Source organism: Vicia villosa, linkage group LG2 (assembly GCF_029867415.1).
Source record: "Vicia villosa cultivar HV-30 ecotype Madison, WI linkage group LG2, Vvil1.0, whole genome shotgun sequence".
In the NCBI taxonomy this organism is placed as follows: domain Eukaryota; kingdom Viridiplantae; phylum Streptophyta; class Magnoliopsida; order Fabales; family Fabaceae; genus Vicia; species Vicia villosa.
In genome coordinates, this window is record NC_081181.1 from 172543973 (window position 1) to 172567684 (window position 23712).

General features: G+C 36.7%; 3 protein-coding genes across 4 annotated transcripts; 1 reads left to right on the forward strand and 2 right to left on the reverse strand.

Moving 5' to 3' along the window:
* Positions 1-5122: 5122 nt before the first annotated feature.
* LOC131647459 (uncharacterized) lies at positions 5123-5958 on the reverse strand. Its single transcript, XM_058917345.1, has 2 exons — positions 5688-5958; positions 5123-5580 (listed from the first exon to the last, which is right to left on the reverse strand). The coding sequence occupies exons 1-2, from the start codon at positions 5840-5842 to the stop codon at positions 5430-5432; spliced, it is 306 nt and encodes a 101-aa protein (XP_058773328.1). The 5' UTR covers positions 5843-5958; the 3' UTR covers positions 5123-5429.
* A 659-nt stretch (positions 5959-6617) lies between these two features.
* Positions 6618-7668, forward strand: LOC131647461 (18.9 kDa heat shock protein-like). The gene has a single exon (XM_058917348.1). It carries the CDS (start codon positions 7023-7025, stop codon positions 7548-7550), a length of 528 nt encoding a protein of 175 aa, XP_058773331.1. The 5' UTR covers positions 6618-7022; the 3' UTR covers positions 7551-7668.
* LOC131647460 (uncharacterized) lies at positions 7667-12050 on the reverse strand. 2 transcript variants are annotated; one of them, XM_058917347.1, is made up of 15 exons: positions 11845-12050; positions 11318-11412; positions 10747-10860; positions 10555-10659; positions 10403-10474; positions 9964-10076; positions 9754-9897; positions 9498-9566; positions 9343-9430; positions 9081-9152; positions 8885-8985; positions 8653-8770; positions 8500-8559; positions 8272-8386; positions 7667-8079 (listed from the first exon to the last, which is right to left on the reverse strand). In XM_058917347.1, the coding sequence occupies exons 1-15, from the start codon at positions 11957-11959 to the stop codon at positions 8036-8038; spliced, it is 1425 nt and encodes a 474-aa protein (XP_058773330.1). In that variant the 5' UTR covers positions 11960-12050; the 3' UTR covers positions 7667-8035. The 2 variants fall into 2 exon arrangements, with proteins under 2 accessions (XP_058773330.1, XP_058773329.1); XM_058917346.1 differs by having other exon boundaries at positions 8276-8386; positions 11845-12043.
* Between the last annotated feature and the right edge of the window lie 11662 nt (positions 12051-23712).

A 23712-nucleotide genomic window follows, 5' to 3' on the forward strand; every position in this document is an offset into this window, starting at 1 on the left:
GCCATGTGCTATCCTGTTTCATGAATTTTTCATGAGAGAAACTCCAACTCTCACTTTGAGACGGCACCATCTCGAAATTCACATAGGTGAAGTTCATATTGTGTCCTTTTCCACAAGACACGTACCCCTGGTATTGAACTTCATTAAGAGTTTTTTTTTTTTTAAAGTAAAACTCAACCCTCGTTTCAAAGTCAACATTATCACGAAATGTTTGACAATTATCCAAATCAACGACTTGTTGTTACCCATTGAAAATCTTGAAGTAAATGTTCTGTTAACATAAGATTGGGTTGCCGCCGTTGTCGGAACTCTTACTCAAGGAGTTTCAACCCCATGCCTCTCGAGGTTGTTTTTACTAAGTCTCTGGCCAGTGGCTTAGTAAACGGATCAGCCAAATTATAATTTGTTCGTATATACGTGAGTGAAATGATTCCATCCTTAATCAACTTTCTCACGAACGAATGTCTAAGTCCTATATGCCTAGACTTTCCATTATACACTTCGCTGAATGCTCTTGCTAGAGTGGCTTGGCTATCACAGTGTATCATAACCTTTGAAACATTGTCCTTAGCCAATGGAACTTCTAATAGAAGATCCCTCAACCATTCTGCTTCTTGACCAGCGGAAGCGAGAGCCACAAACTCTGATTCCATGGTCGAAAGAGTGATGCATGTTTGTTTCTTGCTCCTCCAAGAAATTGCTCCTCCAGCTAGTGTAAATATCCAACCAGTTGTAGATTTATGATCTCCAACATTTGATATCCAACTCGCATCGGTATATCCTTCTAGTATGGCAGGAAACTTACCATAATGAAGGCCAAGATTTTTGGTTTTCAGTAAATACCCAAAAATTCTCGTGATTGCCTTCCAATGTTCATTACTCGGGTTGCTAGTAAATCTACTCATTTTACTAACTGCAAAAGATATGTCAGGTCTGGTACATTGCATTAAGTACATGAGACATCCGATTGCACTTGCATATTCTAGTTGAGCCACTGCTCTTCCATCATTCTTTTCAAGCTTGATTACATGATCAAATGGAGTGGTTACTTCCTTGAATTGTAGGTGTTTGAACTTATCAAGCATTTTCTCAATATAATGTGTTTGATTAAGTTCATAACCCCCACTATTTCGCTTGACTTTTATTCCTAAAATAGTGTCAACAAGTCCAAGATCTTTCATCTTGAAAGTGGAAGTTAGAAATTTCTTTGTTTCTAAAATCCCATTCATTTTGTTGCTAATTATTAGCATGTCATCAACATAGAGACACAGAAATATTACAGTGTCTTTGTACACTTTTGTATATAGGCACTTGTCGCAAGAATTAGGAATAAATCCATTTGACAATATTGTAGAGTCAGATTTTTGATGCCATTGTTTTGGTGCTTGTTTCAATCCATATAAGGATTTGACTAGTTTGCACACCTTTAGTTCATTTCCAGGAAGTACGTAGCCTTCTGGTTGTTCCATATAGATTTCCTCATCGAGATCTCCGTTTAGGAACGCTGTTTTAACATCCATTTGATGAACTATAAGATCATTCAAAGAGGCTAAGGCAAACAACAATCGAATTGTGGTTGTTCTTGCCACTGGTGCATAGGTGTCAAAGTAATCTATACCTTCCTTTTGTCTGAATCCCTTTGCCACTAATCTTGCTTTATAAGTGTTTAAGGTACCATCACTATGATATTTCCTTTTAAACACCCATTTGCATCCAATGGGCCTTGATCCCTTTGGTAAGTCGACAAGTTCCCAAGTGTGGTTGGACATAATTGAATCCATTTCATCTTTGATAGCATCCTTCCAAAAAGAGGAGTCCCTGGAAGTTATTGCTTCCTTATAAGTTTTAGGATCATCCCGTACTTGAAGTATGACCGGAATACTTTGAACGAATTTTGTACTATTTCCCTCGACCAGATAAAACGAAATGGATTGAGAATCAATTTCGTCTGGTCCTAAGTTCTTTGTTTTCCGGACTCTTTTGCTTATCCTTGGTTCGGGTTGTGATTCAATGATCTGAGGAGTGCCTTCAGGTTGTATTTCTACAATCCGAGAAGAATCTTCTTCATAAGATTCTTTATTTGTGGCCGACTCCGATTCTTTATCCTTAGTGATAAGATTTTCAAAGAATTCTACATCCCGGGATTCAACAATGATATTAGACTCTAAATTTAAAAGTCTGTATGCTTTACTATTTTGTGCATATCCAACGAAAGCACATCTTATCCCTCGAGGACCCAACTTGGTTCTCTTAGGATCCATATTTTTGTAGTAAGCGACACACCCCCACACTTTGAAATAACCAATATTCGGTGCCATGTTTTTCCATACCTCATATGGAGAAATACCAGTTTTCTTTAAAGGAATTCTATTTATTATGTGACAAGCGGATAGTAACGCTTCGCCCCACAAATTGAAAGGTAATTGTGAATGCATTAACATAGCATTCATTATCTCTTGATATGTTCGGTTCTTTCTTTCGGCTATGCCATTTTGTTGCGGTGTTCTAGGCGCCGAACATTCATGTATTATGCCATGTTCTTCACAAAATGCATCAAATTCAGTAGAGAAGTATTCACCGCCCCTATCACTTCTAAGGACTTTTATACTTCTACTTAATTGATTTTCTACTTCCGCTTTATAAATCTTAAAGGCATTAAAAGCTTCATCTTTATGCTTTAAGAGATATACATATGTGTATCTAGAAGCATCATCAACGAAAGTGATGAAATATCTGTTTCCCCCACGGGTTAACATGCCATTAAATTCGCACAAATCTGAATGTATAAGATCAAGTACATTTGTCTTTCTTTCAACACTTTTGAAAGGTTTTTTAATCATCTTTGATTTAACGCATAATTCACATTTGTTAAAATCATTGATGTTACATGATATCATTCCAGATTTAATTAGTCTCTTCATAGAACTAATACCAGTATGTGCTAATCTATTGTGCCATAAAGAAACAGAATCAAGCATATAAGCAGAATTAGAAATTTCATTAATCATATTGTTGGTAATACATAGTTTGATCATTCCCTCAGCGGAATATCCTTTTCCAACAAATACACCATTACGGGTCAATATAAGTTTGCCCGATTCATAAACAGATTTAATACCAGGTTTACCCAATAAATCCCCACTAACAAGATTCCTATTCATGTCTGGGACATGAAGCACATTGACAAGAGTAATTTTCTTTCCGGAAGTGAAGTTGAGTTCAACCGATCCAGTTCCAACAACCTTAGATCGTACTTCATTTCCCATTTGTACCTCTTGTCCATCATTAGTCTCAGAATAGGTTTTGAATGCAGCCCTGTCATAGGAGACATGCACCGTGGCACATGTATCGTACCACCAACCCTGAACTTTGCCCTGGATTGCCATAATCTCGCTCACAGTAGCGATTATGTTATCATTTGAATGAACAGCATTGATCTCATTCTTTGATTTATTGTGCTTGCAATCTCGAGCATAATGTCCAGGTTTTCCACAAACAAAGCATCCGGTCTTTGGACCTTTCTGACCCCCAGAATTCTTGAACTTGTTAAGTTCCTTTTTTGGTCCTAGATGACGCTTGTTGCTATCATGCTTCTTTCTTTCTTTGTTGGTCACAGCATTGGCTTTGGAAAGACCTGCAGATTCTGATTTTTCCCTTGCCTTCGATTCCTCCTCGATTCGAAGGTGTTTCTGGATTTTCTCCAAGGAAAAATCCTCGGAACTGTGCAGCAATTTCTTTCTATAGCCTTTCCACGAAAGTGGCAATTTTGCAATGATTGCACCAACTTGAAAGGTTTCTGGGATGTCTATTTTCACTGCTTTGATTTTGTTCACCAGGACTTGCAATTCGTGCACTTGGGGAAGAATTGGTTTACCGTCTACAAATTTAAAATCAAAGTACTTAGAAATTAAAAACTTTTTCGTACCTTCTTCTTCGGCCTTGAATTTAAACTTGAGGGCTTTCCATATCTCAACCGCGGAGGGATTGTCCGTATAGAGGTCGTAGAGACGATCAGATAATGTATTTAGGATATGTCCACGACACAGCAATTCGTCCTCCTTACGTTTCTTGCGTTCTTTTTTGACTTCTTCAGAATCATCATCTGTTGGTTCTGGAATAGGCGGCAAGTCAGGATCTAAGACATATTGAATCTTCAGGGCAGTCAGAAGGAATGTCATCTTGTCTTGCCATCTGGTGTAATTTGTTCCATCAAAGCGATCCAATTTGACAAGATCCTGGTTCATAACTTTGATGCTTGAAACTGCAGCGTCGGAAGCCATTGAAGAACAAATACTTTTAAGATTGTTAGAAATATCGGTGAGATCGAATGGATCCAGGCTGAATCGCGAACGGAATCACTTTCCTTAAAAGTATTTCAAGCACACTCTCGATTGTCTTAGAGTTGGAACGGCCTGAATACCCAGGATAATTCAGCCTTACTCGAGTCTGCACAAGACCGGTGAAGAAACTCGAATGCAAGGAAGCTGTCTGGAAAATATATCAGAGGATAATGATTTTTGTGTATTGATTCCGAAAATAACAAGTTTGTATTTATAGCCCATGCAAAAGTGTGTTTCATAAGTTGCAACTCTTCATGAAACAATATTATTTAAAATATATATAATTGCAATGGTTCATAAAATACAATGCACCACTTCATGGAATGTCGCCGGAGCGCCACCGGCGCCGCCTCATTAACGCCGCGAATAGCCCGATCGCTCCGATGAAGCCGCCACTAGCGCCTCTACGCCCACGCCCTCGGACCCGGTGTCGCCGGTGAGGGTGTTTTTGGTAGAGACAAGTGGCATAAGGCTTGGGACCACCTATGTGACACTTTATCCTCTTTGGCTCTTTTGGAATGTACATTGTTCCAAGTGATACATAAATGCTTTTAAAGTTTGCTCCACTTTCTATGTGGGACTATTTATGAAGCATTTATTGCCATTCTCACATTTGTCATTTTGGAACAAAACTTGATGGAATTAATCCTCATAATTTCCAACAGTATCGTCTGATTTTGATAAAACAATATTCTTTTCTGAATCCATACTCACTTTATTGAAATGGTCATTACAACTAGAGTACGAATTATGTGAGGACCGGATCTCAGGAGCTCTAATCTTTCATGCTAGACAGATCATTTAGATCTCTTCCATCCTCCACCACATTTTGAAGCTCCTCCTCTGAGCTCATGTTATCCTCATCTTGATCGTGAAGTTCGCCCCCGGAACTCACATCTTCATTCTGATTCTCAACTGGGCTTACATTATCCTCATCTTGATCCTGAAGTTCACTCCCTGAGCTCACACCTTCATGCTGATCCTCTACTGGGCTTATACTATCCTCGTTTTGATCCTGAAGTTTGCCTCCTGAGCTCACATCCTCATTCGGGTCCTCTACTGGGCTTATATCATCCTCATCTTGATCCATCAGAAGGAAACAGTATTACAAACTTCAAAGAGTGGACTTGATTTGTCCTTCATCTCTTCCACCAAAGAATTCCTCATTACATCTCTTTGTATCTGTCTCTGCATCCTGTTTGCACATGCTACAGGGAGGTCTTTGATCACCAATTGCAACCTACAGAAATAAAATATATTCTAATGAGCAATAACAATGCGATGTTTAAGAACAAGTTCAATGATAAAAATTTAACAAAAAAAGATAGCACCGAAAATATCACTAACCAATGCTCATGCAACTTCTTCTGCTCCTCTTTGACAAATACTTTGTATGGCTGCACATGAATCTCATCCAGGCTGCCCAAAACATGGTTAAGAGACTTAGATTGGATGCTTTTACCTGACTGCTTTATTGATACATGACATGTATTTGTCGCCATCAATAAAATGAATGTTACGCTACTTTGTCTTCTTTATTGGGCTTTTCTCCCTTAATGTGCATGCCATCGGAAGTAAACATCGAATTTCTGGATTTACCTTTCACAATGCCTTTTCCGAAAACCCTGTCAAAAATTATTTCATGAACAGTAATATTAAATATTAAGATAAGATAAATGTTGATTATACATGAGAAAGAATATAAAACACAGTTAAGACTTAACCACCCAGAAAGAGGCATATACCAAAATAATGCGACAAAAAATCATGCAAGAAATGTAAATTCAGGCAACACTTCATTATGCCTACCAAGTAAACCAAGTTATCACAACAACAAAATCTTAATTGACAAGTGTCTGGTTTCAGGATCATCAAAAGCATCGTAACATTAGAAACAAATATTTGAAGCAACGTTGACAACACCTACGAACCTAAGAGGTTAGAATACATAGTATGATATGGATACAATACAGCACTGATATGGGGACAATTTAAATAATACTAAAAATAATTTGTTAAACTTAAATTTATGTTAAGGAAGTTGCACACAACTTATTGGTATAAAGCTAACCACTTAAACTAATCAAACAAGATGACCTGAGAAATAGAATCACTCAATTTTATTGGTCCTTTTCTACACAGATTCAACCCAAACTTAACAGGCCCAACTACAGCTAATTTGAAGGACAAATAACAAACGCAATGTGAAATTGATGTGCTTAATCACTCAAACAGGAAACAACAAGATGAATATGGAGGAAATAGTAGTATATTGATTATAGCATATAAGCAGTACATTGGATGAGGAATAATCTCTTCGAGGAAATGGAAAATAGTACTGAACGGATAAAATGTGACTCCCACTAGAGAGCACCCTACTGATGTGAAAACAACTCACATTCAGTCCTTAATTCCTACTCACGTATTGCCTGCCATTTTCTTCTCTTGCCCCTTATTATTGGATTCTCCTTTGCATACCAATCATGATCCTCCAATCCTGGCTTGTCATCTGTACATTCTGTTATTCTTGCCTCCTGCGAACCTATTTCAATTTCTTTCCCTTCCAGCTGTCCTTCTAGAACTAGTGCCATTTCATTCACATTTCCCTCTTACCCTTCCTCTTATACACATACTTAACTGGTGGCCTATCACAAATTAATTTTAAAAAGAGATAAAAAAAAGATGCATTTGCATGCCTCTAAGTCACAAGCGAGGACACAAGAGAACCGAGAGGGTCACAGAGAGAAAAACATATTACATCTCTGGTTTACGGCGATGAACCAGCAACAGTGGAGGCTATTAGTTGCAGACCACAAAAAGGAAAGACAACAGACATGTTTAAGAGAGAAGGTTGTACGCCAGTGTGAGAGAAGCCGCGTGAAGCAGAATTTGGTCTGGGTTTTTCTTAAACAAAAAAAGGGTATTGGAATTGGAAGAAAAGAAGAAAGGGAGTTTGCAACCAGGTTGCATGAAGACGATGATTACCTTGTGATCAGCGGAGAGAAAAAGAGGGGAGAAGGAGTCGAGTATTCGAGAATGGAGCGAAGGGTTGGCAAGTTCATGCGCAAATTTGTTCTTCCTAAGAATGCTAATGCTGATGCTGTTTCTGCTATCTGTCAAGATGGAGTGCTTAGTGTTACTGTTCAGAAATTGCCTCCTCCTCCTCAACCTAAGAACCATAAAAGAACTATTCAGGTTACCATTGCTTGAAACATGTTCATTCAATGATGTTTTTCTTTCTTAGGATCATTTTAGTAAGTTTTTTGAATTGATTGATGCCCTAGAAAGTAATGTTTTTGTTTATTGATTATGATTTGTTTGTCTTATATTCGGCTTGTGACAATTTATTTGTGTTATTATGTTTGTCTACCTGTTTGAATTTTGTTAGTTCTTAAATCTCTTGTGCAGTGCATTTTGTTAGGATTGCTCTGAAAACCAAAAGTCGAACTGATTTTAAGTTTTTAACGACATGGTTCACTAACTTGACCCCTTTGTCTTAGAACAGTTCCTGTCGAATTGAACTGTTTCTCTTTAAGCATTGAAAGGTGCATTTCGTAGTCTTTTTTGAATATATTTTTAACTCGTTACATATTAACAATCATTATTTTTACAAGAATAGTAAGAATCAAGGAGTGATGTTTCCTTGTGTTGCCTTAATTACAATCTCTTCGGTGGTGGCACCACCGATTATCTCGCTAGCCCTCTTCAATCCAACACATTGATATTGTCCTATAGGATCCTGAATTTCAACAAAAAGCTTCAATTCACTAAAAAAACTCAAAATCGTCATCATAATATACTATATGTCACACACTACTAATCGAACCCGTGCAGATGCGTGGGACAATTCATTTATAACTGAAAATAGGTAATGTATGTATATCTGATAACTTAGTAGTGCATAATTCTTTGAAAATAGAAGCAAACTCACCCACCCGAGTAACAATTCCCAGCTTCTCAAGTTTATGAACCGCATCGTCTACATCAAAATTGCAACTCTCATTGAATTCTTTTCTGAGAAGTTCTTCACACCTTCGATCCAGTTCCTTAACTCACATATAGCTTATATTATAAACACCAACCATAGAATAGAACTCACTCTTGATTGTTTCTTCAAATTAGAATCAAAATATTGACTTATATATATGTATACATATACCTGTCTTGTAGCTTCTCCTTGTTTCATCAGAATAAAGAATGAAATCACTACCTCTTTCACCTGTACATTAAGTAATTCAAATAAGCACTTATTTTAACATGTTTGGATTATGCAAAAGTTGTTTCTCCAATAATCTAATCACTAATTTCTTACTTCTTGTTGAATGACATCATCACATAAATGGAGAAGTGTTCCTCTTCCACTGTCGAGTTGTTTTTCATACATCGACTGTGTAATCATATCTTGATATGTGGCCAAATTTTGTTGAAACCTATATTAAGTTAAATACAATTACTAGTTGTTTTGTTTGTTAAATAGATTCATCAAAGACATGTTGAATGTGGATATTAATAATGCGAACAGTTAGTTAGTTAAACATGCTTACGTGAAGTATGTTTTAACACAATAACCGACAACGGTAGAAAAAACGGCCCCAATAACCCTCAAATCGGCTGTAGCTGCTTGAAGTGAACTAACTACAGCTACCTATGAAGGAGAAATTAAACTTGTTTAATGAATGGATTAGTTTGTTAAACTCTTTGGTTAATATACTCGGTTAGTGTCGGTGAAAGAAAACTAACCAACCCAACTATAGCAGATCCGAGAAACTTCACCCAATCCATAGGAGTCAGGCCAGGATTTTTCTTTTCTGGCTGTCAAGCAACAACTAAAGATTATTAGCACCTAGCAGGATTCGGACTTGAGATCTTGAGTGAAGCACATTCCTCAAAACTCGAGCCTTCGCCAACAAGTCAACTTTTGGGGATTATCAAAGTTCACAACATAACTGCGAACACTAACAATAAAATGTTTTTGAAATGCTTTATAATTGTGATAACTCACAAGAACGATTTCCATGTCGGCCATTGGGATGTTTCTGAAATGCTTCACGAAAATTCCTCTGTCTGGTTTTGAATTGGAACTCGCTCGCCTACAAAGGATGACTGTATTTTCAAAAAGAACATTTTTTTGTAGTATTCTATACACAATATATATACCTGTAAACAACAATGATCCTATCAAATGTAGGTTCTTGGATTGTTGTCTTGCTTAGCAAACTACCAAAACTGAAAATTACAACAAATAATTTCATAAGTGACAAGCTATGAAGTACAGCGGACAGCAGAAACACGACACTGACACGGACAGACTCTTTTCAGAGGTGTTGGTGCTATAAAGGTGACAAGTTTCTATTTTCTTATAAAACTAAGTGTAGAATCAATTGAACATGAACTAAAGCAACTACAACAAGACCTCAATGGCATCTTTTCAAGGCGTATCCGGTCATATACATCATCTTGATAAGCTTCTTCTTCTGATGAGTTTATTTTTTTGTCCTTCTTTGGATCTAGTTTTTTACCATGTCTTTTCGATCTTTTTGCTACTAGTTTTTCCAACCTGCAAAGACGTATATTAATTTTAGTGTCGGTAAATTTTCAATTACGAGTTTCTTAATTATATTACCCGAGTGTTCTTAGTAGAAATGCCCAGAAACGTGCGATGAGCATGTCCACTTTCTCCATTATAAAGTAATCCGTCGTTTGATCGATTCCAATTCCGCGCCGAAAGATTATATACTAAAATAATGAAGTTGTTAATATGTAGTTTGAAGAATTTGACAATCTTCTAGCAGCATCATGCTTTGATTCATGTTTTTGGTTATTTGAGATGAAGTTTTCTTGATGTTAATAATTATATAGTTTTGAACTATGAAGTATGAACACCATAAATACGACACTGATATGTGATAGTGATAATAATTTGAAAAAATAATAATTAGAAAAAATAAAAAAATTAAACGTAATCACAAGTGTTGATGTCGGTTTCAGATAGCAAGATAGCAATACTGATACCGACACACCTTTTTATAAAGGTGTCGGTGTTAGAGGTTTTGAAGTATTACCTTTTCATGAAAATCTGGAAGGTTATTATAGGGATGTGCTTCAAAATATTTTTTCAAAAGCTTATTGTCAAGCTACATTCAATGACAAAAAGAAACAGATTAGCAGCTGCTAAAAGCACATTAAGTAACTAATCATAAAAAGAGTTGTAAACCTTAGATTCATTAACAGTGATTGGAAGATTTAGAAGATACTGTCCAGAAAGTGCAACATTAATTTCATCATCAGTTGCAATATTGAAGTTGCTCTTTTTCATTACCTAAGTAAAGAATCAAACAATCTTATATTATATATAAATTAAATGCATTAGTTTATATTATGTAAATTATTGAAGCATCCAAAATACCTCAAAAAGATAGGTCAAGAATTTTTGTTCAAGTACATCTATTTCTTTAGAAGTTAAGCCCTTTTGTTCCAACTTTTGGGCACTAGAGACGGGATCAAAGAGTGAATGCAGTTGCTGTTACAAAAATGCATGAAGTAATTAATTAACTCCAAAGTAGGGGGTGGCAAACAGAGATATCTGTATGCTCCGTTTAGGCCTGTCCAGCGAAAACTCGCAAAAAAACAACGGAGTGAGCGTATTAAGACATAAAACTTTGGATTGACCCGCAAATAAATGGGGGTAGGGCGGTTATGCGTGCCTTGCAAAGTAAAAATTGCACAAATTCTCATTAATATACGCGTTTGTAAAAACCCGTAAAAATGAAGTGGAGTGGGACGAATATATTAAAGTGTTGATTTAAAACTTTGACCCGCCCTGCAAAAATATGTGAGCAAAAGAGGCTGTCCGACAGACCAACTCCGTTTTGCCACCCAGGGCATGTTCAACAAACCAGCCTCGTTTTGCCACCCTACTCCAAACACATTGTTCTAGCTATATGATATTTGAAAATGGTCGAGAAAATAAATAATACCAACATATCCTCAAATTGTAGATGATACCAAGCTCTAATTGTATATTCAATTCTTTTGCACAGCTTCAAAAACTCGTCTCCATCGGCACTATGCTCTATATCCAAAGTCACAATGTTAGTATCCTCGTATCGTGTGTATCTTCATCATATTTTGAAAGATAGTGAATAGTTATCCATGACGCATCTGATGCCCGACATATTAGTGTCAAACACCAATACAATAATGAGACATGTGATTATATACTATTGTGTTATTAATGTCAATGTGTCGATATTATTGTCATGTGTGAATATTTCATAGATAAAATGCAATCTCTACTATTAAGGACAAATAGAACGACAAATAGAACGCCAACACTGATATGTTAACAATAGAAATAATTTTAAAAAATGAATAAATTGAATATAATCACAAGTGTTTTTGTGCCATGTCGTGTCCAATAGGAAGACACATTTACTTCAGAAGCCTAGGTGGTACATAGTATCACTATATAGATAGTAGAAAAAAGAAGCATAGGGAGACATACTCATAAGATTAACCATTGAGACGAAGAGCCTAGGTTTCAGAATTGGAATGACGGATTCACGTTCAATTCGAATCACATCTTTCTTTTTGGCTCCTTCTAAGCTTGAATCTGCCATTTTTCTTTCAACTTGAACCAAAAATTGAAAGATGAATTAATGGGTGATAAAGGGATATAAAATGGTACATGAAGAAAGAAAAGGATCTAAGAAACTTGAATGAAATTGAAACAAAAACATCATGGAATTAGATTCTTGCTTTGCGGAAAATGCACAAAAATGTTCCTAACTGTTTAAACTACCACTAGTGTAACACCCGTATATTTTAGTTTTTAATTTAAATGGAAATTTAATTAATAATTAGAATTATTGGTGACTTGTAGGATTTAATTGGAAAAGGATGGTTTATGGTGTTGGGCCATGTGTGATGTTAAGGAATGAGGGGGTGTTATGTTAGTAAAGGTCTTATTTCAATTAAAATTTATTTTATAAAATAATAAGAATTGGGAATAAGGGAAAGGAACGTGAAAAGCAGAGCAGAAGAGATGAGGGATTGGAAAGCTAGCACGTGAAGAGGAGCAATTGAGGGAGAGACCAATCAAGAACTCTTTGGCTAAGGTAAGGGGGGACTCTCCGGTTATCATCTATTATCGTGTTCTTAGATAATAATATTGATTAGGGATGTTGTTGAGTCAATTGGATTATATGTTAGGTTTAGGGAGGTTATGAATTGATGAAAATTGCATGGATTATTGATTGATTATGTGTTGTTTTGATGTGTGATGATGAACAATGATGCAATTGATGATTAACTGCCTGTATATGATGTTTAGAGTCAGTTTTGGACTCAAATTGGGTGAGATCGCAGGAACTGACGCAGACCTGAAAGTCTGTGAAATCGGCAGTTCGCGTCGCGTCCTAGTGTTGGCGCCGCGAAGGCGTACTTGTTTTCTCGTATCGCGCCGCGTGCATAGGTTGGCGCCGCGAACGTGTTTGGGTGCTTCAGGTCGCGCCGCGAACCTTGGTTGCGCCGCGTGCTGTAGCGTTAGTTGTTTTCTTTGAAAAATGTAAAAATGTGTAATTTTCAAACCGTAAGTCCGTTTTAGACGCCGTTTCGGACGTTGTTCCTTAAATTGAATGCTCTACCGTATGAAATAAATAAAACAACAATAAATTGATTTTACTTTGAAAAGTATCGTTTTCTCCAAATGTGGTTTATTCTGGTTTTGCATAATTGATGAGGTGCAATGAATTGTTGGTTGCATAATTGAATATGTGCAATGATTGTGTGCTGTGATAATGTGGTTGCTTCTGCTTGTTATGCAAATGGATGTTGTTCATGGTAAATATGGTTATCATGTGTTTTGATGAACGATGATGTAAATGCTCTGTTGTTGTTGGGTTGATTTGTTGTACTTGGTACACGATGATGAGAGGTGCTATTGTTGTTGCACTTGTGGTGGTTTATGCGTACACACACATTAATGAATGATTTACCTGTTATGATGTTGTGGTTGTAAATGGTGTTTGTTATACATATCTTGTTGATGTGAAATATGTATTTTATTATGGTTGAGAAATAGCATAACTGTGTTTGGCTATTGATTATTGTGGTGGTTGATGATTATGACATTTGGTTGTTTAATGTTGATGATGAGCATGTTATGGGTGATACATGCATTTCATAGTCATTATGTGGCTGATCCTTGACGATGGTGGATCAGTGGTAGCTAATTCCCATTGTGTGGAATTAGTGAGTGGGTGTCGCCGTATCCTTGACGATGGTGGATCGGTGAGTTGGGTTATCCCAGATTTTGGTACCACATGCATATAGTTGCATTTGCATTAGGCTACTTGTGTTATTATAACATGAATGGAATATTGTCCAATGTTATAATATGTAATGATTGTGTAATGGTTATGATTTGTTTGGATGAATTATGGTGTTGTCTCTTGGTAATGTATTCTATTTGTTGCTGTGTGTTGATGAGTACTTCCTGACAACCTGAATATAATGAAATTGGATGAATAATGTGACTATGATGTGTTGTTATTTAAGATGCAATAACATTTGTTAACTCTGATGAGACTCACCCTTACTGTTGATATTTTCAGATTGAGGATAGCGGCTTTGGCTCGGTGAGGATTAGCTCATGAGCCAGTTCGTTTAGTATAGCGTCGGTGTCATGCTCTGATATTGTAACACTGGGGAAACGATAGCTTAGAGTTTATGATGATACTCTATCGTGTTGCTATTGTATTAATTTTGTGGGATATTGCATAGATAATGTTATGTTTATCCGTATGGTGAATTTCCGCTGTGTTAACATGAGATGTTTATGTATTATGATGAATTGTTCCTTAGTGAAAGCATGACAATGAATTTATGATAATTTGTTTTAAATTGAATTGTGGCACCCTTGTTTTCATGTTTTACTCTGAATTATTTTATAAATTTCCGTAGGGTTTAGAAGGGTGTTACAATAGTGGTATCAGAGTAGGTCGGTCCGTCCGGCCAATTGTTGAGTCAGTTGAGTTGCGCGACAGTTGTATATTGTCGGCATTTTATTCCTTGGTACGCGACATGTGAGTGAATCACTGTCGGTACTTGGTTGTTTGTTGCAGGTGTTGGATTGAAACAAGTGAGGGAGAAGCTTCGCTTCTCGGTTATGTTTCAGTTGTAAAAAGATTGATTCAGTAGGCTGTTGTTGGCAACAGTGCGAGCGTTGTTGGAGTTCGTTGTTCCCGAATTGAAAGTGACTTGGAATTAAGACTTGACTGGTAATTGAGTTGGAACATCTTGGGGGAAGATGATTAGGGGTAATTGATAATTATTTATAGGAGAGGAAATTAGGAAGTTGTAATGTATCAGCTCTGCTGAGGGGCTGCGAAGTTGTCAGTCGAGTAGCCTTGCGTCTCGGAAGAGGTTCAGCTGCAAGTTGCAAAGAGGATTGCGGTCGTAATGTTTCAGAAATCGCGCTTCGGCGATGGGATGTGTTGCTCAAGTTATAAGAATGTTTGAAAGTGAAGAGATATGATAAGGGGCTATTTGGAATGTGAGTGAGTTGAAGAGAATGAGTTTTGGAGTGAGATTTTTGTAAGCAAAACGCAGGAAAATTGCTGAATAGCTGCAGAACTTCGAAAATTCATAACTGGAGTTCTGGACATCCGAATTGAGTTCCGTTTGAAGCGTCGGAAAGCTAACGAGATGAACCTTGTTATAAAAATGGTTGCAGCAGCTGTAACATAATTAATTGTGACAGGATGATGTTGGAAAGCGGTGAAGTTACGGTTACTCTTGTTATTATAACTAGACTTGTTTATTGGTACTGCACGGGATGTCAGTGTTGAACGGATTGAAGGAATAATTAGAAGGTTTGTTGAGAAGTAATTTTAAGAATTGAATTTACCAATTGAGTAGTTTTGGATATATCGTATAGAGTGTCGTTGCATGATGTCAGTGTTGCATTTTTCGGGCAATGATTGGAAAATTCATATCTTGAGTTTCGAGTGTCGGATTAATGTGCCGTTTGAACCTACGAGGAGGAGGGATTGTGTTCTAATTTATGGAAGAGTTATAAATACAGTAGAGTGACCCTATGAGGAGAGGTTCTGAAGTCGGTTATGGAAGCGTGAAACTTGTTGAATAAGAATGCCTACTACCGCGATTGTTTGGAACGACGTGGAGTAGAACATGTTGTTGATGAATAAGTCGACGAGATGTTCGGTAATAAAGATGGTTTGAGTGCCGATGAATTTTAGTGAAGAGTGCATTAGTAGTAAAGATGGGATAAACTTTAGAACTCTTGGAATCGTATTTGTGATGGCAAAGTAAGTATAAAAGAAGAATTTTAGAGGATTTCCGACACCTATTGAATGTGAGGAAGACTTAGTCGAGATTACGAATGGGATGATATTTGGACGTGAAGGATGTAATAGAATTTGGATTAAAACCACGAGTTATGAATGTTGTCTTGGTCTTGCAGGTTAATTGTATGGTTCAAAATTCGAAGTGTTTAGTGATCATAAGAGTTGAAGTACCTCTTTGATCAGAAAAGGCTTAATATGAGGCAGTAGAGATGATTAGAGTATATTTTTTTAGGATTAGGATTTTGGTTTGAATTACCATCCTAATGAGAAAAATGTTGTGTTGTTGTGTTGCGTAAGAAGTCTTTAAAATGTCGGTGCTAATGATGAATGAGTTGGATTTAATTGAACAATTTAGAGATTTGAGTTAGTATGTGAAGGCACTCCTAATAGTGTTAGATTGAGTATGTTAAAAGATGACTAGTGGTCTTCTTAACGAGATTAGAGAAGGTCAGAAAGATGATGTTGAGTTGATCGATAGGTTGACTTGAATTACCAAAGTAAAGGCGGTGAATTCAGAATTGACGAAAACGATGTAATGAGGTTGAGTGATTGTATTTGTGTAACTGATGTTTTGAGCTTCAGAAGGATATTCTAGAAGGACACCGTAGTGAATTATTGGACTATGACGATGTTAATGAGTTTGGGTGCAAACTCGGAAAGGGACACTATTATGTAGTAACGACAGTTTATGCTTAAATATGGTTGTCGGCTATCTATTGACAAATTGAGGACTTGATCACCCTTAATCTCTTGTTGATAGTAGACGGAATCATATAGATGGGATGAGCTTGTTTGTTGCCTTAATGGTATAAGATGTGATGGATATTAAACCGTGAGAATAATCACTCACTATGTTGTGTGAACTTATGAAGAAGTGAATATGAAAGAGTGCAACATGGTGGATGATGACTTAAGACGGGTAATCAGAGTCGCGCAGCGAAAGTGTGATGTGGAGTAGTGTTATGAGTACTACTCGCGGGAAGTAAGGAATTAATATGTCGGAAGCCTACATAGAGAATATGTATTGATCTATATGTTGGATTTAGAATCCAGTGGATGTAAGGATGTCGTGTCGAAGGATTATAACTCTTTGAATAATTGTCGAGATGATGAATATGTTATTACGGTTGTACGTAGTTAACGAGTATGTATTCGGCGAAATTAAAACGAAGAGTTGATGCTATGTGATGTTGTAATAATTTTGTGTTGTTGTTAAGGGGTTATTGTAGATTCTAGATATAATGAGGAATTATACTCTATAAAGGACGAAGTTGATTTAATTCTTAAAGAAGAGCGAGACTCAGTTTGAGCTATTTTGTAAGCAATGGTGTATTAAGGATGATGAGTGTGATTATAACTACTTGTGTGTACTCGTTCCGATGGTTGGAATGTCTTAATAGATGTAGTAACTCAAGAATTGTTGTTGAATGAATATAAGTAATTCTAAGTGGTAAATTAGTACCATGTATGGTAAAGGAGGATTTTAAACGAATGAGTAAAGAGAGTTGGAGTTGGGCAAAACTCAGAAATCTATTTGGTATAGATGATTGTGATGAGTAGTCAGAGTAGTGCGGAAAAAACGGAATGTAAAGTGTTGGATAATCGATGGTGTGACTTAAGAGGAGTCAGATAATTGGAATTCAATGGTATAGGAATATGAGTATTGAGTTTCTTGAAGGAAGCGGTTGGTGAAAAGTGTAAGTATTACCTTATCGCTCAGATGGAAAAGCGTGTCTAAGGTTGGTATGTTTGGTAGAAGGGATCCATTACTGTATTGTTGATCAAGTGTGATCATACTATAAATTGTGTAATTGTATTACTCGTTTGATGAGCGCATTGTATAAGTTGTACCTCAATGTTCTGTTGTTGTTAACCTTTTGGAGATAAAGCGAGTGGTATACTTTTGGATAGTCAAATGCGACATAAGAACTGGGATTTGAATGTATGAAACATGTTTCCTGTTGGTTATGTCAGATGGATTGACCGATGGTAATGTTAATTGGGAGCTGGAGAGTCGGGTGAAGGACTCTTATACGAGCTGGTTACTTGAGGTGTGTTTTCGAGGACGAAAACTCTTTTAGTGGGGGAGAGTTGTAACACCCGTATATTTTAGTTTTTAATTTAAATGGAAATTTAATTAATAATTAGAATTATTGGTGACTTGTAGGATTTAATTGGAAAAGGATGGTTTATGGTGTTGGGCCATGTGTGATGTTAAGAAATGAGGGGGTGTTATGTTAGTAAAGGTCTTATTCCAATTAAAATTTATTTTATAAAATAATAAGAATTGGGAATAAGGGAAAGGAACGTGAAAAGCAGAGCAGAAGAGATGAGAGATTGGAAAGCTAGCACGTGAAGAGGAGCAATTGAGGGAGAGACCAATCAAGAACTCTTTGGCTAAGGTAAGGAGGGACTCTCCGGTTATCATCTATTATCGTGTTCTTAGATAATAATATTGATTAGGGATGTTGTTGAGTCAATTGGATTATATGTTAGGTTTAGGGAGGTTATGAATTGATGAAAATTGCATGGATTATTGATTGATTATGTGTTGTTTTGATGTGTGATGATGAATAATGATGCAATTGATGATTAACTGCCTGTATATGATGTTTAGAGACAGTTTTGGACTCAAATTGGGTGAGATCGCAGGAACTGACGCAGACCTGAAAGTCTGTGAAATCGCCAGTTCGCGCCGCGTCCTAGTGTTGGCGCCGCGAAGGCGTACTTGTTTTCTCGTATCGCGCCGCGTGCATAGGTTGGCGCCGCGAACGTGTTTGGGTGCTTCAGGTCGCGCCGCGAACCTTGGTTGCGCCGCGTGCTGTAGCGTTAGTTGTTTTCTTTGAAAAATGTAAAAATGTGTAATTTTCAAACCGTAAGTCCGTTTTAGACGCCGTTTCGGACGTTGTTCCTTAAATTGAATGCTCTACCGTATGAAATAAATAAAACAACAATAAATTGATTTTATTTTGAAAAGTATCGTTTTCTCCAAATGTGGTTTATTCTGGTTTTGCATAATTGATGAGGTGCAATGAATTGTTGGTTGCATAATTGAATATGTGCAATGATTGTGTGCTGTGATAATGTGGTTGCTTCTGCTTGTTATGCAAATGGATGTTGTTCATGGTAAATATGGTTATCATGTGTTTTGATGAACGATGATGTAAATGCTCTGTTGTTGTTGGGTTGATTTGTTGTACTTGGTACACGATGATGAGAGGTGCTATTGTTGTTGCATTGTGTGGTGGTTTATGCGTACACACACATTAATGAATGATTTACCTGTTATGATGTTGTGGTTGTAAATGGTGTTTGTTATACATATCTTGTTGATGTGAAATATGTATTTTATTATGGTTGAGAAATAGCATAACTTTGTTTGGCTATTGATTATTGTGGTGGTTGATGATTATGACATTTGGTTGATGATTATGTTATGGGTGATACATGCATTTCATAGTCATTATGTGGCTGATCCTTGACGATGGTGGATCAGTGGTAGCTAATTCCCATTGTGTGGAATTAGTGAGTGGTGTCGCCGTATCTTTGACGATGATGGATCGGTGAGTTGGGTTATCCCAGATTTTGGTACCACATGCATATAGTTGCATTTGCATTAGGCTACTTGTGTTATTATAACATGAATGGAAGATTGTCCAATGTTATAATATGTAATGATTGTGTAATGGTTATGATTTGTTTGGATGAATTATGGTGTTGTCTCTTGGTAATGTATTCTATTTGTTGCTGTGTGTTGATGAGTACTTCCTGACAACCTGAATATAATGAAATTGGATGAATAATGTGACTATGATGTGTTGTTATTTAAGATGCAATAACATTTGTTAACTCTGATGAGACTCACCCTTACTGTTGATATTTTCAGATTGAGGATAGTGGCTTTGGCTCGGTGAGGATTAGCTTATGAGCCAGTTCGTTTAGTATAGCGTCGGTGTCATGCTCTGATATTGTAACACTGGGGAAACGATAGCTTAGAGTTTATGATGATACTCTATCGTGTTGTTATTGTATTAATTCTGTGGGATATTGCATAGATGATGTTATGTTTATCCGTATGGTGAATTTCCGCTGTGTTAACATGAGATGTTTATGTATTATGATGAATTGTTCCTTAGTGAAAGCATGACAATGAATTTATGATAATTTGTTTTAAATTGAATTGTGGCACCCTTGTTTTCATGTTTTACTCTGAATTATTTTATAAATTTCCGTGGGGTTTAGAAGGGTGTTACAACTAGCGCATTTGTAACGCCCCAGACTGCTTTCGGGATGATCGACTGACCCTACAAACCAACACGGGTCTTTTCAGCATGTTTTGACCTCACTCACACGCTTTCTGGGAAACTTCCCAGAAGGTCACCCATCCCAATACTACTCCAAGTCAAGCACGCTTAACTGTGGAGTTCTTATGGAATGAGCTACCGAAAAGAAGATGCATCTTGTTGGTATAGGTAGTACCTATCAATCCTTATAAGCTTTCCTTCAACCATGCAGTCCCATACCTGCACGGCTTTAGGATCCTCTCATTCCGATGTGGATACCACCCTAGCCCCAATTGGCCCTAGGTGTTCCATGCGGTGCAACCACCCCTCGCCTTCTTCGGCCTCGGGTGTTACATGCCCACCAGCTTCCGCATGGTTCGTCCTCGAACCACATCGTACTGGGAGAGGTCTGGCTCTGATACCATTTGTAACGCCCCAGACTGCTTTCGAGATGATTGACTGAACCCACAAACCAACACGGGTCTTTTCAGCATGCTTTGACCTCACTCGCACGCTTTCCGGGAAACTTCCCAGAAGGTCACCCATCCCAATACTACTCCAAGTCAAGCACGCTTAACTGTGGAGTTCTTATGAAATGGGCTACCGAAAACAAGATGCATCTTCTTTTCGGGAGCCTCTTCCATAAGAACTCCATAGTTAATCGTGCTTAACTTGGAGTAGTATTGGGATGGGTGACCTTCTGGGAAGTTTCCCAGAAAGCATGCGAGTGAGGTCAAAGCATGCTGAAAAGACCCGTGTTGGTTTGTAGGGTCAGTCGATCATCCCAAAAGCAGTCTGGGGCGTTACAGCATTGGTCGGTTGCAACATACAAAATATGCTTTGATTTATTCAAACTTTATTTTATTCTTAGTAGATAAAAGGCTAAATTCTTTTAAGTCCTTATGCGTCATATGTTTAAGGGTTTATAAATGGTTTTATGAAGTTATTCGAAAATAAAAATATTCAAATTTAACTGTAAATGTTTTTCCACAAAAGAATTAGTATAGCTGAATATAGAACTTCATAGTTGAGGAGCTAGCACACTATGTACATCCTCAACAATGTACATACTCTGAAAAACTATTGGATGTAGCCAAATACAAAACTTCATAGTTGAGGAGCTAGCACTACGTACATCCTTTAGGAGCAAATAATCATGGTACTTCGTAGATATCCCATCAACATATCTACAGAGGATTGTGGGAGGAGTAGCAACGGTACGGGATCTAGGAATTTCCTGCAAATACCCGAAATAACGAATGACTCACTCAGATAGATGTCAATACATCAGTCATGATCCACAAGTCAAGCATCCCAAGTAAAAGGGCATGTTTAACGGTGATCGCCATACAGTGTAAAGTTTACTTCATCTGCCATAATGCGATCAAGATAAACTCTGGCTGAATTGGTTGCCCGATTCTCTCTGGTTGAGATGAAGGAGAAGGTATGTGACAACTGATGGAGGACCCATGCCTGAAAATAGTTTAGATGAAATATTAGTAATGGCGTAACACAAGTGTTATGAAATAATAGTAACAGTAAAGGTGCAAATATATTACCGTAAATAGGGTGTGGCTTGTTATCATATGTAGTCTTCCAAAAACAAGTTTCACCGAACTTGGAGTAGAGGTAAGCCAAATAAAAACATCATCCAATTATACTCATGAATCCTCTCCAAGTCAATGAAGTATCTCAAGCAGACGACATCAACATAGTATGCACTTTTGTTCACGAATATGAACGTGTCAATCAGATACAAAATGTATAACCTCAATACACATACTCTATAATGAGCTACATGTGCATCATCACTATTCACCTCAACTGCTGCATCCAAGTGGTATTTGTATAGCCTCTCCAAAAATCCAAATCTGGTATGACATCCTATGGTGTAATCCATCTCCTCCTCCTCCCATAATATCTAGTGCGTCATGTCTAATAAGTCTGGAGTAGTTTAAAAATCTTCCTCTGATTGAAAGATGTAGGAGAGATGACACATCATCAAGTGTGATAGACATCTCATCAAACAAAAGATGTAATGAAAAAGTCTTTAAAAGTGTCATATCTTGATAAATGCATACAACAAACCATAATTAATAAAAGTATACACAGTCATGAATAAATCTCGCGGCCCAAATAACTGTATGACATCCTAAAATCATGATTCATCAGGTTGTAGCAATTTCGTAATCTTTTAATTGTGGTTGATTTTCGACTAACGGTGTTGTAAAAAAATACATCAACGTTACAAAATTCAAATTTTATAATAGATATGTTTAAAAGAATAATATGTATTCATTTTACCTCTCAATCTCACACGTGTCTGACAACATGGTCTGCATGTAGATAAAATAGTGAGGTGTCTAAGGGGCCTCTTGGATAAATATTAGAAACGAAAGTAGTAGGTTGGACTCCAGGGATATCAGGGGCAGTAACATGGAACTCGTGTCTTGGAGAAGATGATGTCAGAGATACATGAACTCTAAAAGATGATGTTTCAGCATCAAATGAAGTGACACCAACGGCTGGACAAGAGGATATAGCTCTTCTCCTCCGATCAGAAGCATGTTAAACCACTCTACCATGCATCAATTTGTCTATGTTGTCAGACATTTCAATTGTAATTACACTAAAAAAATCATATCATAATCAAAGAGGTCAAAATCAGGGGACAAAACACAAAAACTCAATAAATTAATATAGAAAAATAAAATTTGGAAGTTAACTTCTGCATTGCAAAACAACAAAATACGAAAATTAACTTTTGTATCTTCCTGAAACCAAAAAACGAAAGAACAGAGCATGCCTAAATGTTTTAACTTCAACCTTCAAAGAACCTACATGCATGTCTCAATAAACAATCTATTATGCGTTCTAATGTGCCATAATCAATCTATAATGTATTTAACTTCAAACTAATACATTAAAAACTAAAAAAAATGAAAAAAATTACCAAATGTGAGAAGTCAGCGATTTTCAATTAAATGGAGTGCAATAGAGATTGATTGATGTCCTAACCTTGAATGTAATGCAATGTTTTGCAAACTCTAACCAAACTGAAGCTAAAATAATTGATTTGTTATATTTAATTAGTGAACCAAATCAGATTAAACAAACAATTCTAAAACTAAATAAAAATAAAGATAAACTAAATCAAAATTAAAGCTGAAATTAAAAAATGTTAAAAATAAGTAAAAAAAAATTATTAAAAAATACAACAGTCGATTCTTTAACAAATGAATCTATTTTAAAATAAAAAATTATCTTCTTACGGTTAGTTTAGTACAATTCGAAATTACAAACCAAATTTACCAAACCAATAATTTTAGTCCAATATAATATACCAATCCAATTATTTTAGTTCGATTCGATTCGGTTTATGATTTATGACAAACTGTACCATGAACAAAACTAAGAAATATGTACCATGAACAATACTAATAAATATCTTGACTGATTTATTCAAGACAATATCTCAATCAACCCCATAATACTCTTAGGCACATGGCGAAATTTCATTTTTGCCTCTGTTTCCGGATGTATATCTCTCAAAGCACCCTTTTTTTTATTTAACGATGAATTGTTCCATAGATGCATCTACAGAACCGTTTAAACAACGTTAAAAAAGGTTTCGTAGATGCACCTACGAAACAATTCAACATTAAATAACAAAAATGTACTTCCGGAGATACACCTCCGAAAGCAGAGGATATTTTTGAA

What these genes read in the sequence shown, in the direction of transcription:
- LOC131647459 (XM_058917345.1), bottom strand. Translation starts at nt 5,842, where the DNA reads ATGGCGACAAATACATGTCATGTATCAATAAAGCAGTCAGGTAAAAGC. An exon ending in AAGAAGTTGCATGAGCATTG is followed by an intron (nt 5,581 to 5,687) that starts GTTAGTGATATT and finishes TTATTTCTGTAG; the next exon opens with GTTGCAATTGGTGATCAAAG.
- LOC131647461 (XM_058917348.1), top strand. Translation starts at nt 7,023, where the DNA reads ATGCATTTGCATGCCTCTAAGTCACAAGCGAGGACACAAGAGAACCGA.
- LOC131647460 (XM_058917346.1), bottom strand. Translation starts at nt 11,959, where the DNA reads ATGGCAGATTCAAGCTTAGAAGGAGCCAAAAAGAAAGATGTGATTCGA. An exon ending in TACAATTTGAGGATATGTTG is followed by an intron (nt 10,861 to 11,317) that starts GTATTATTTATT and finishes TTTTTGTAACAG; the next exon opens with CAACTGCATTCACTCTTTGA. An exon ending in TTTCTACTAAGAACACTCGG is followed by an intron (nt 9,898 to 9,963) that starts GTAATATAATTA and finishes ACGTCTTTGCAG; the next exon opens with GTTGGAAAAACTAGTAGCAA.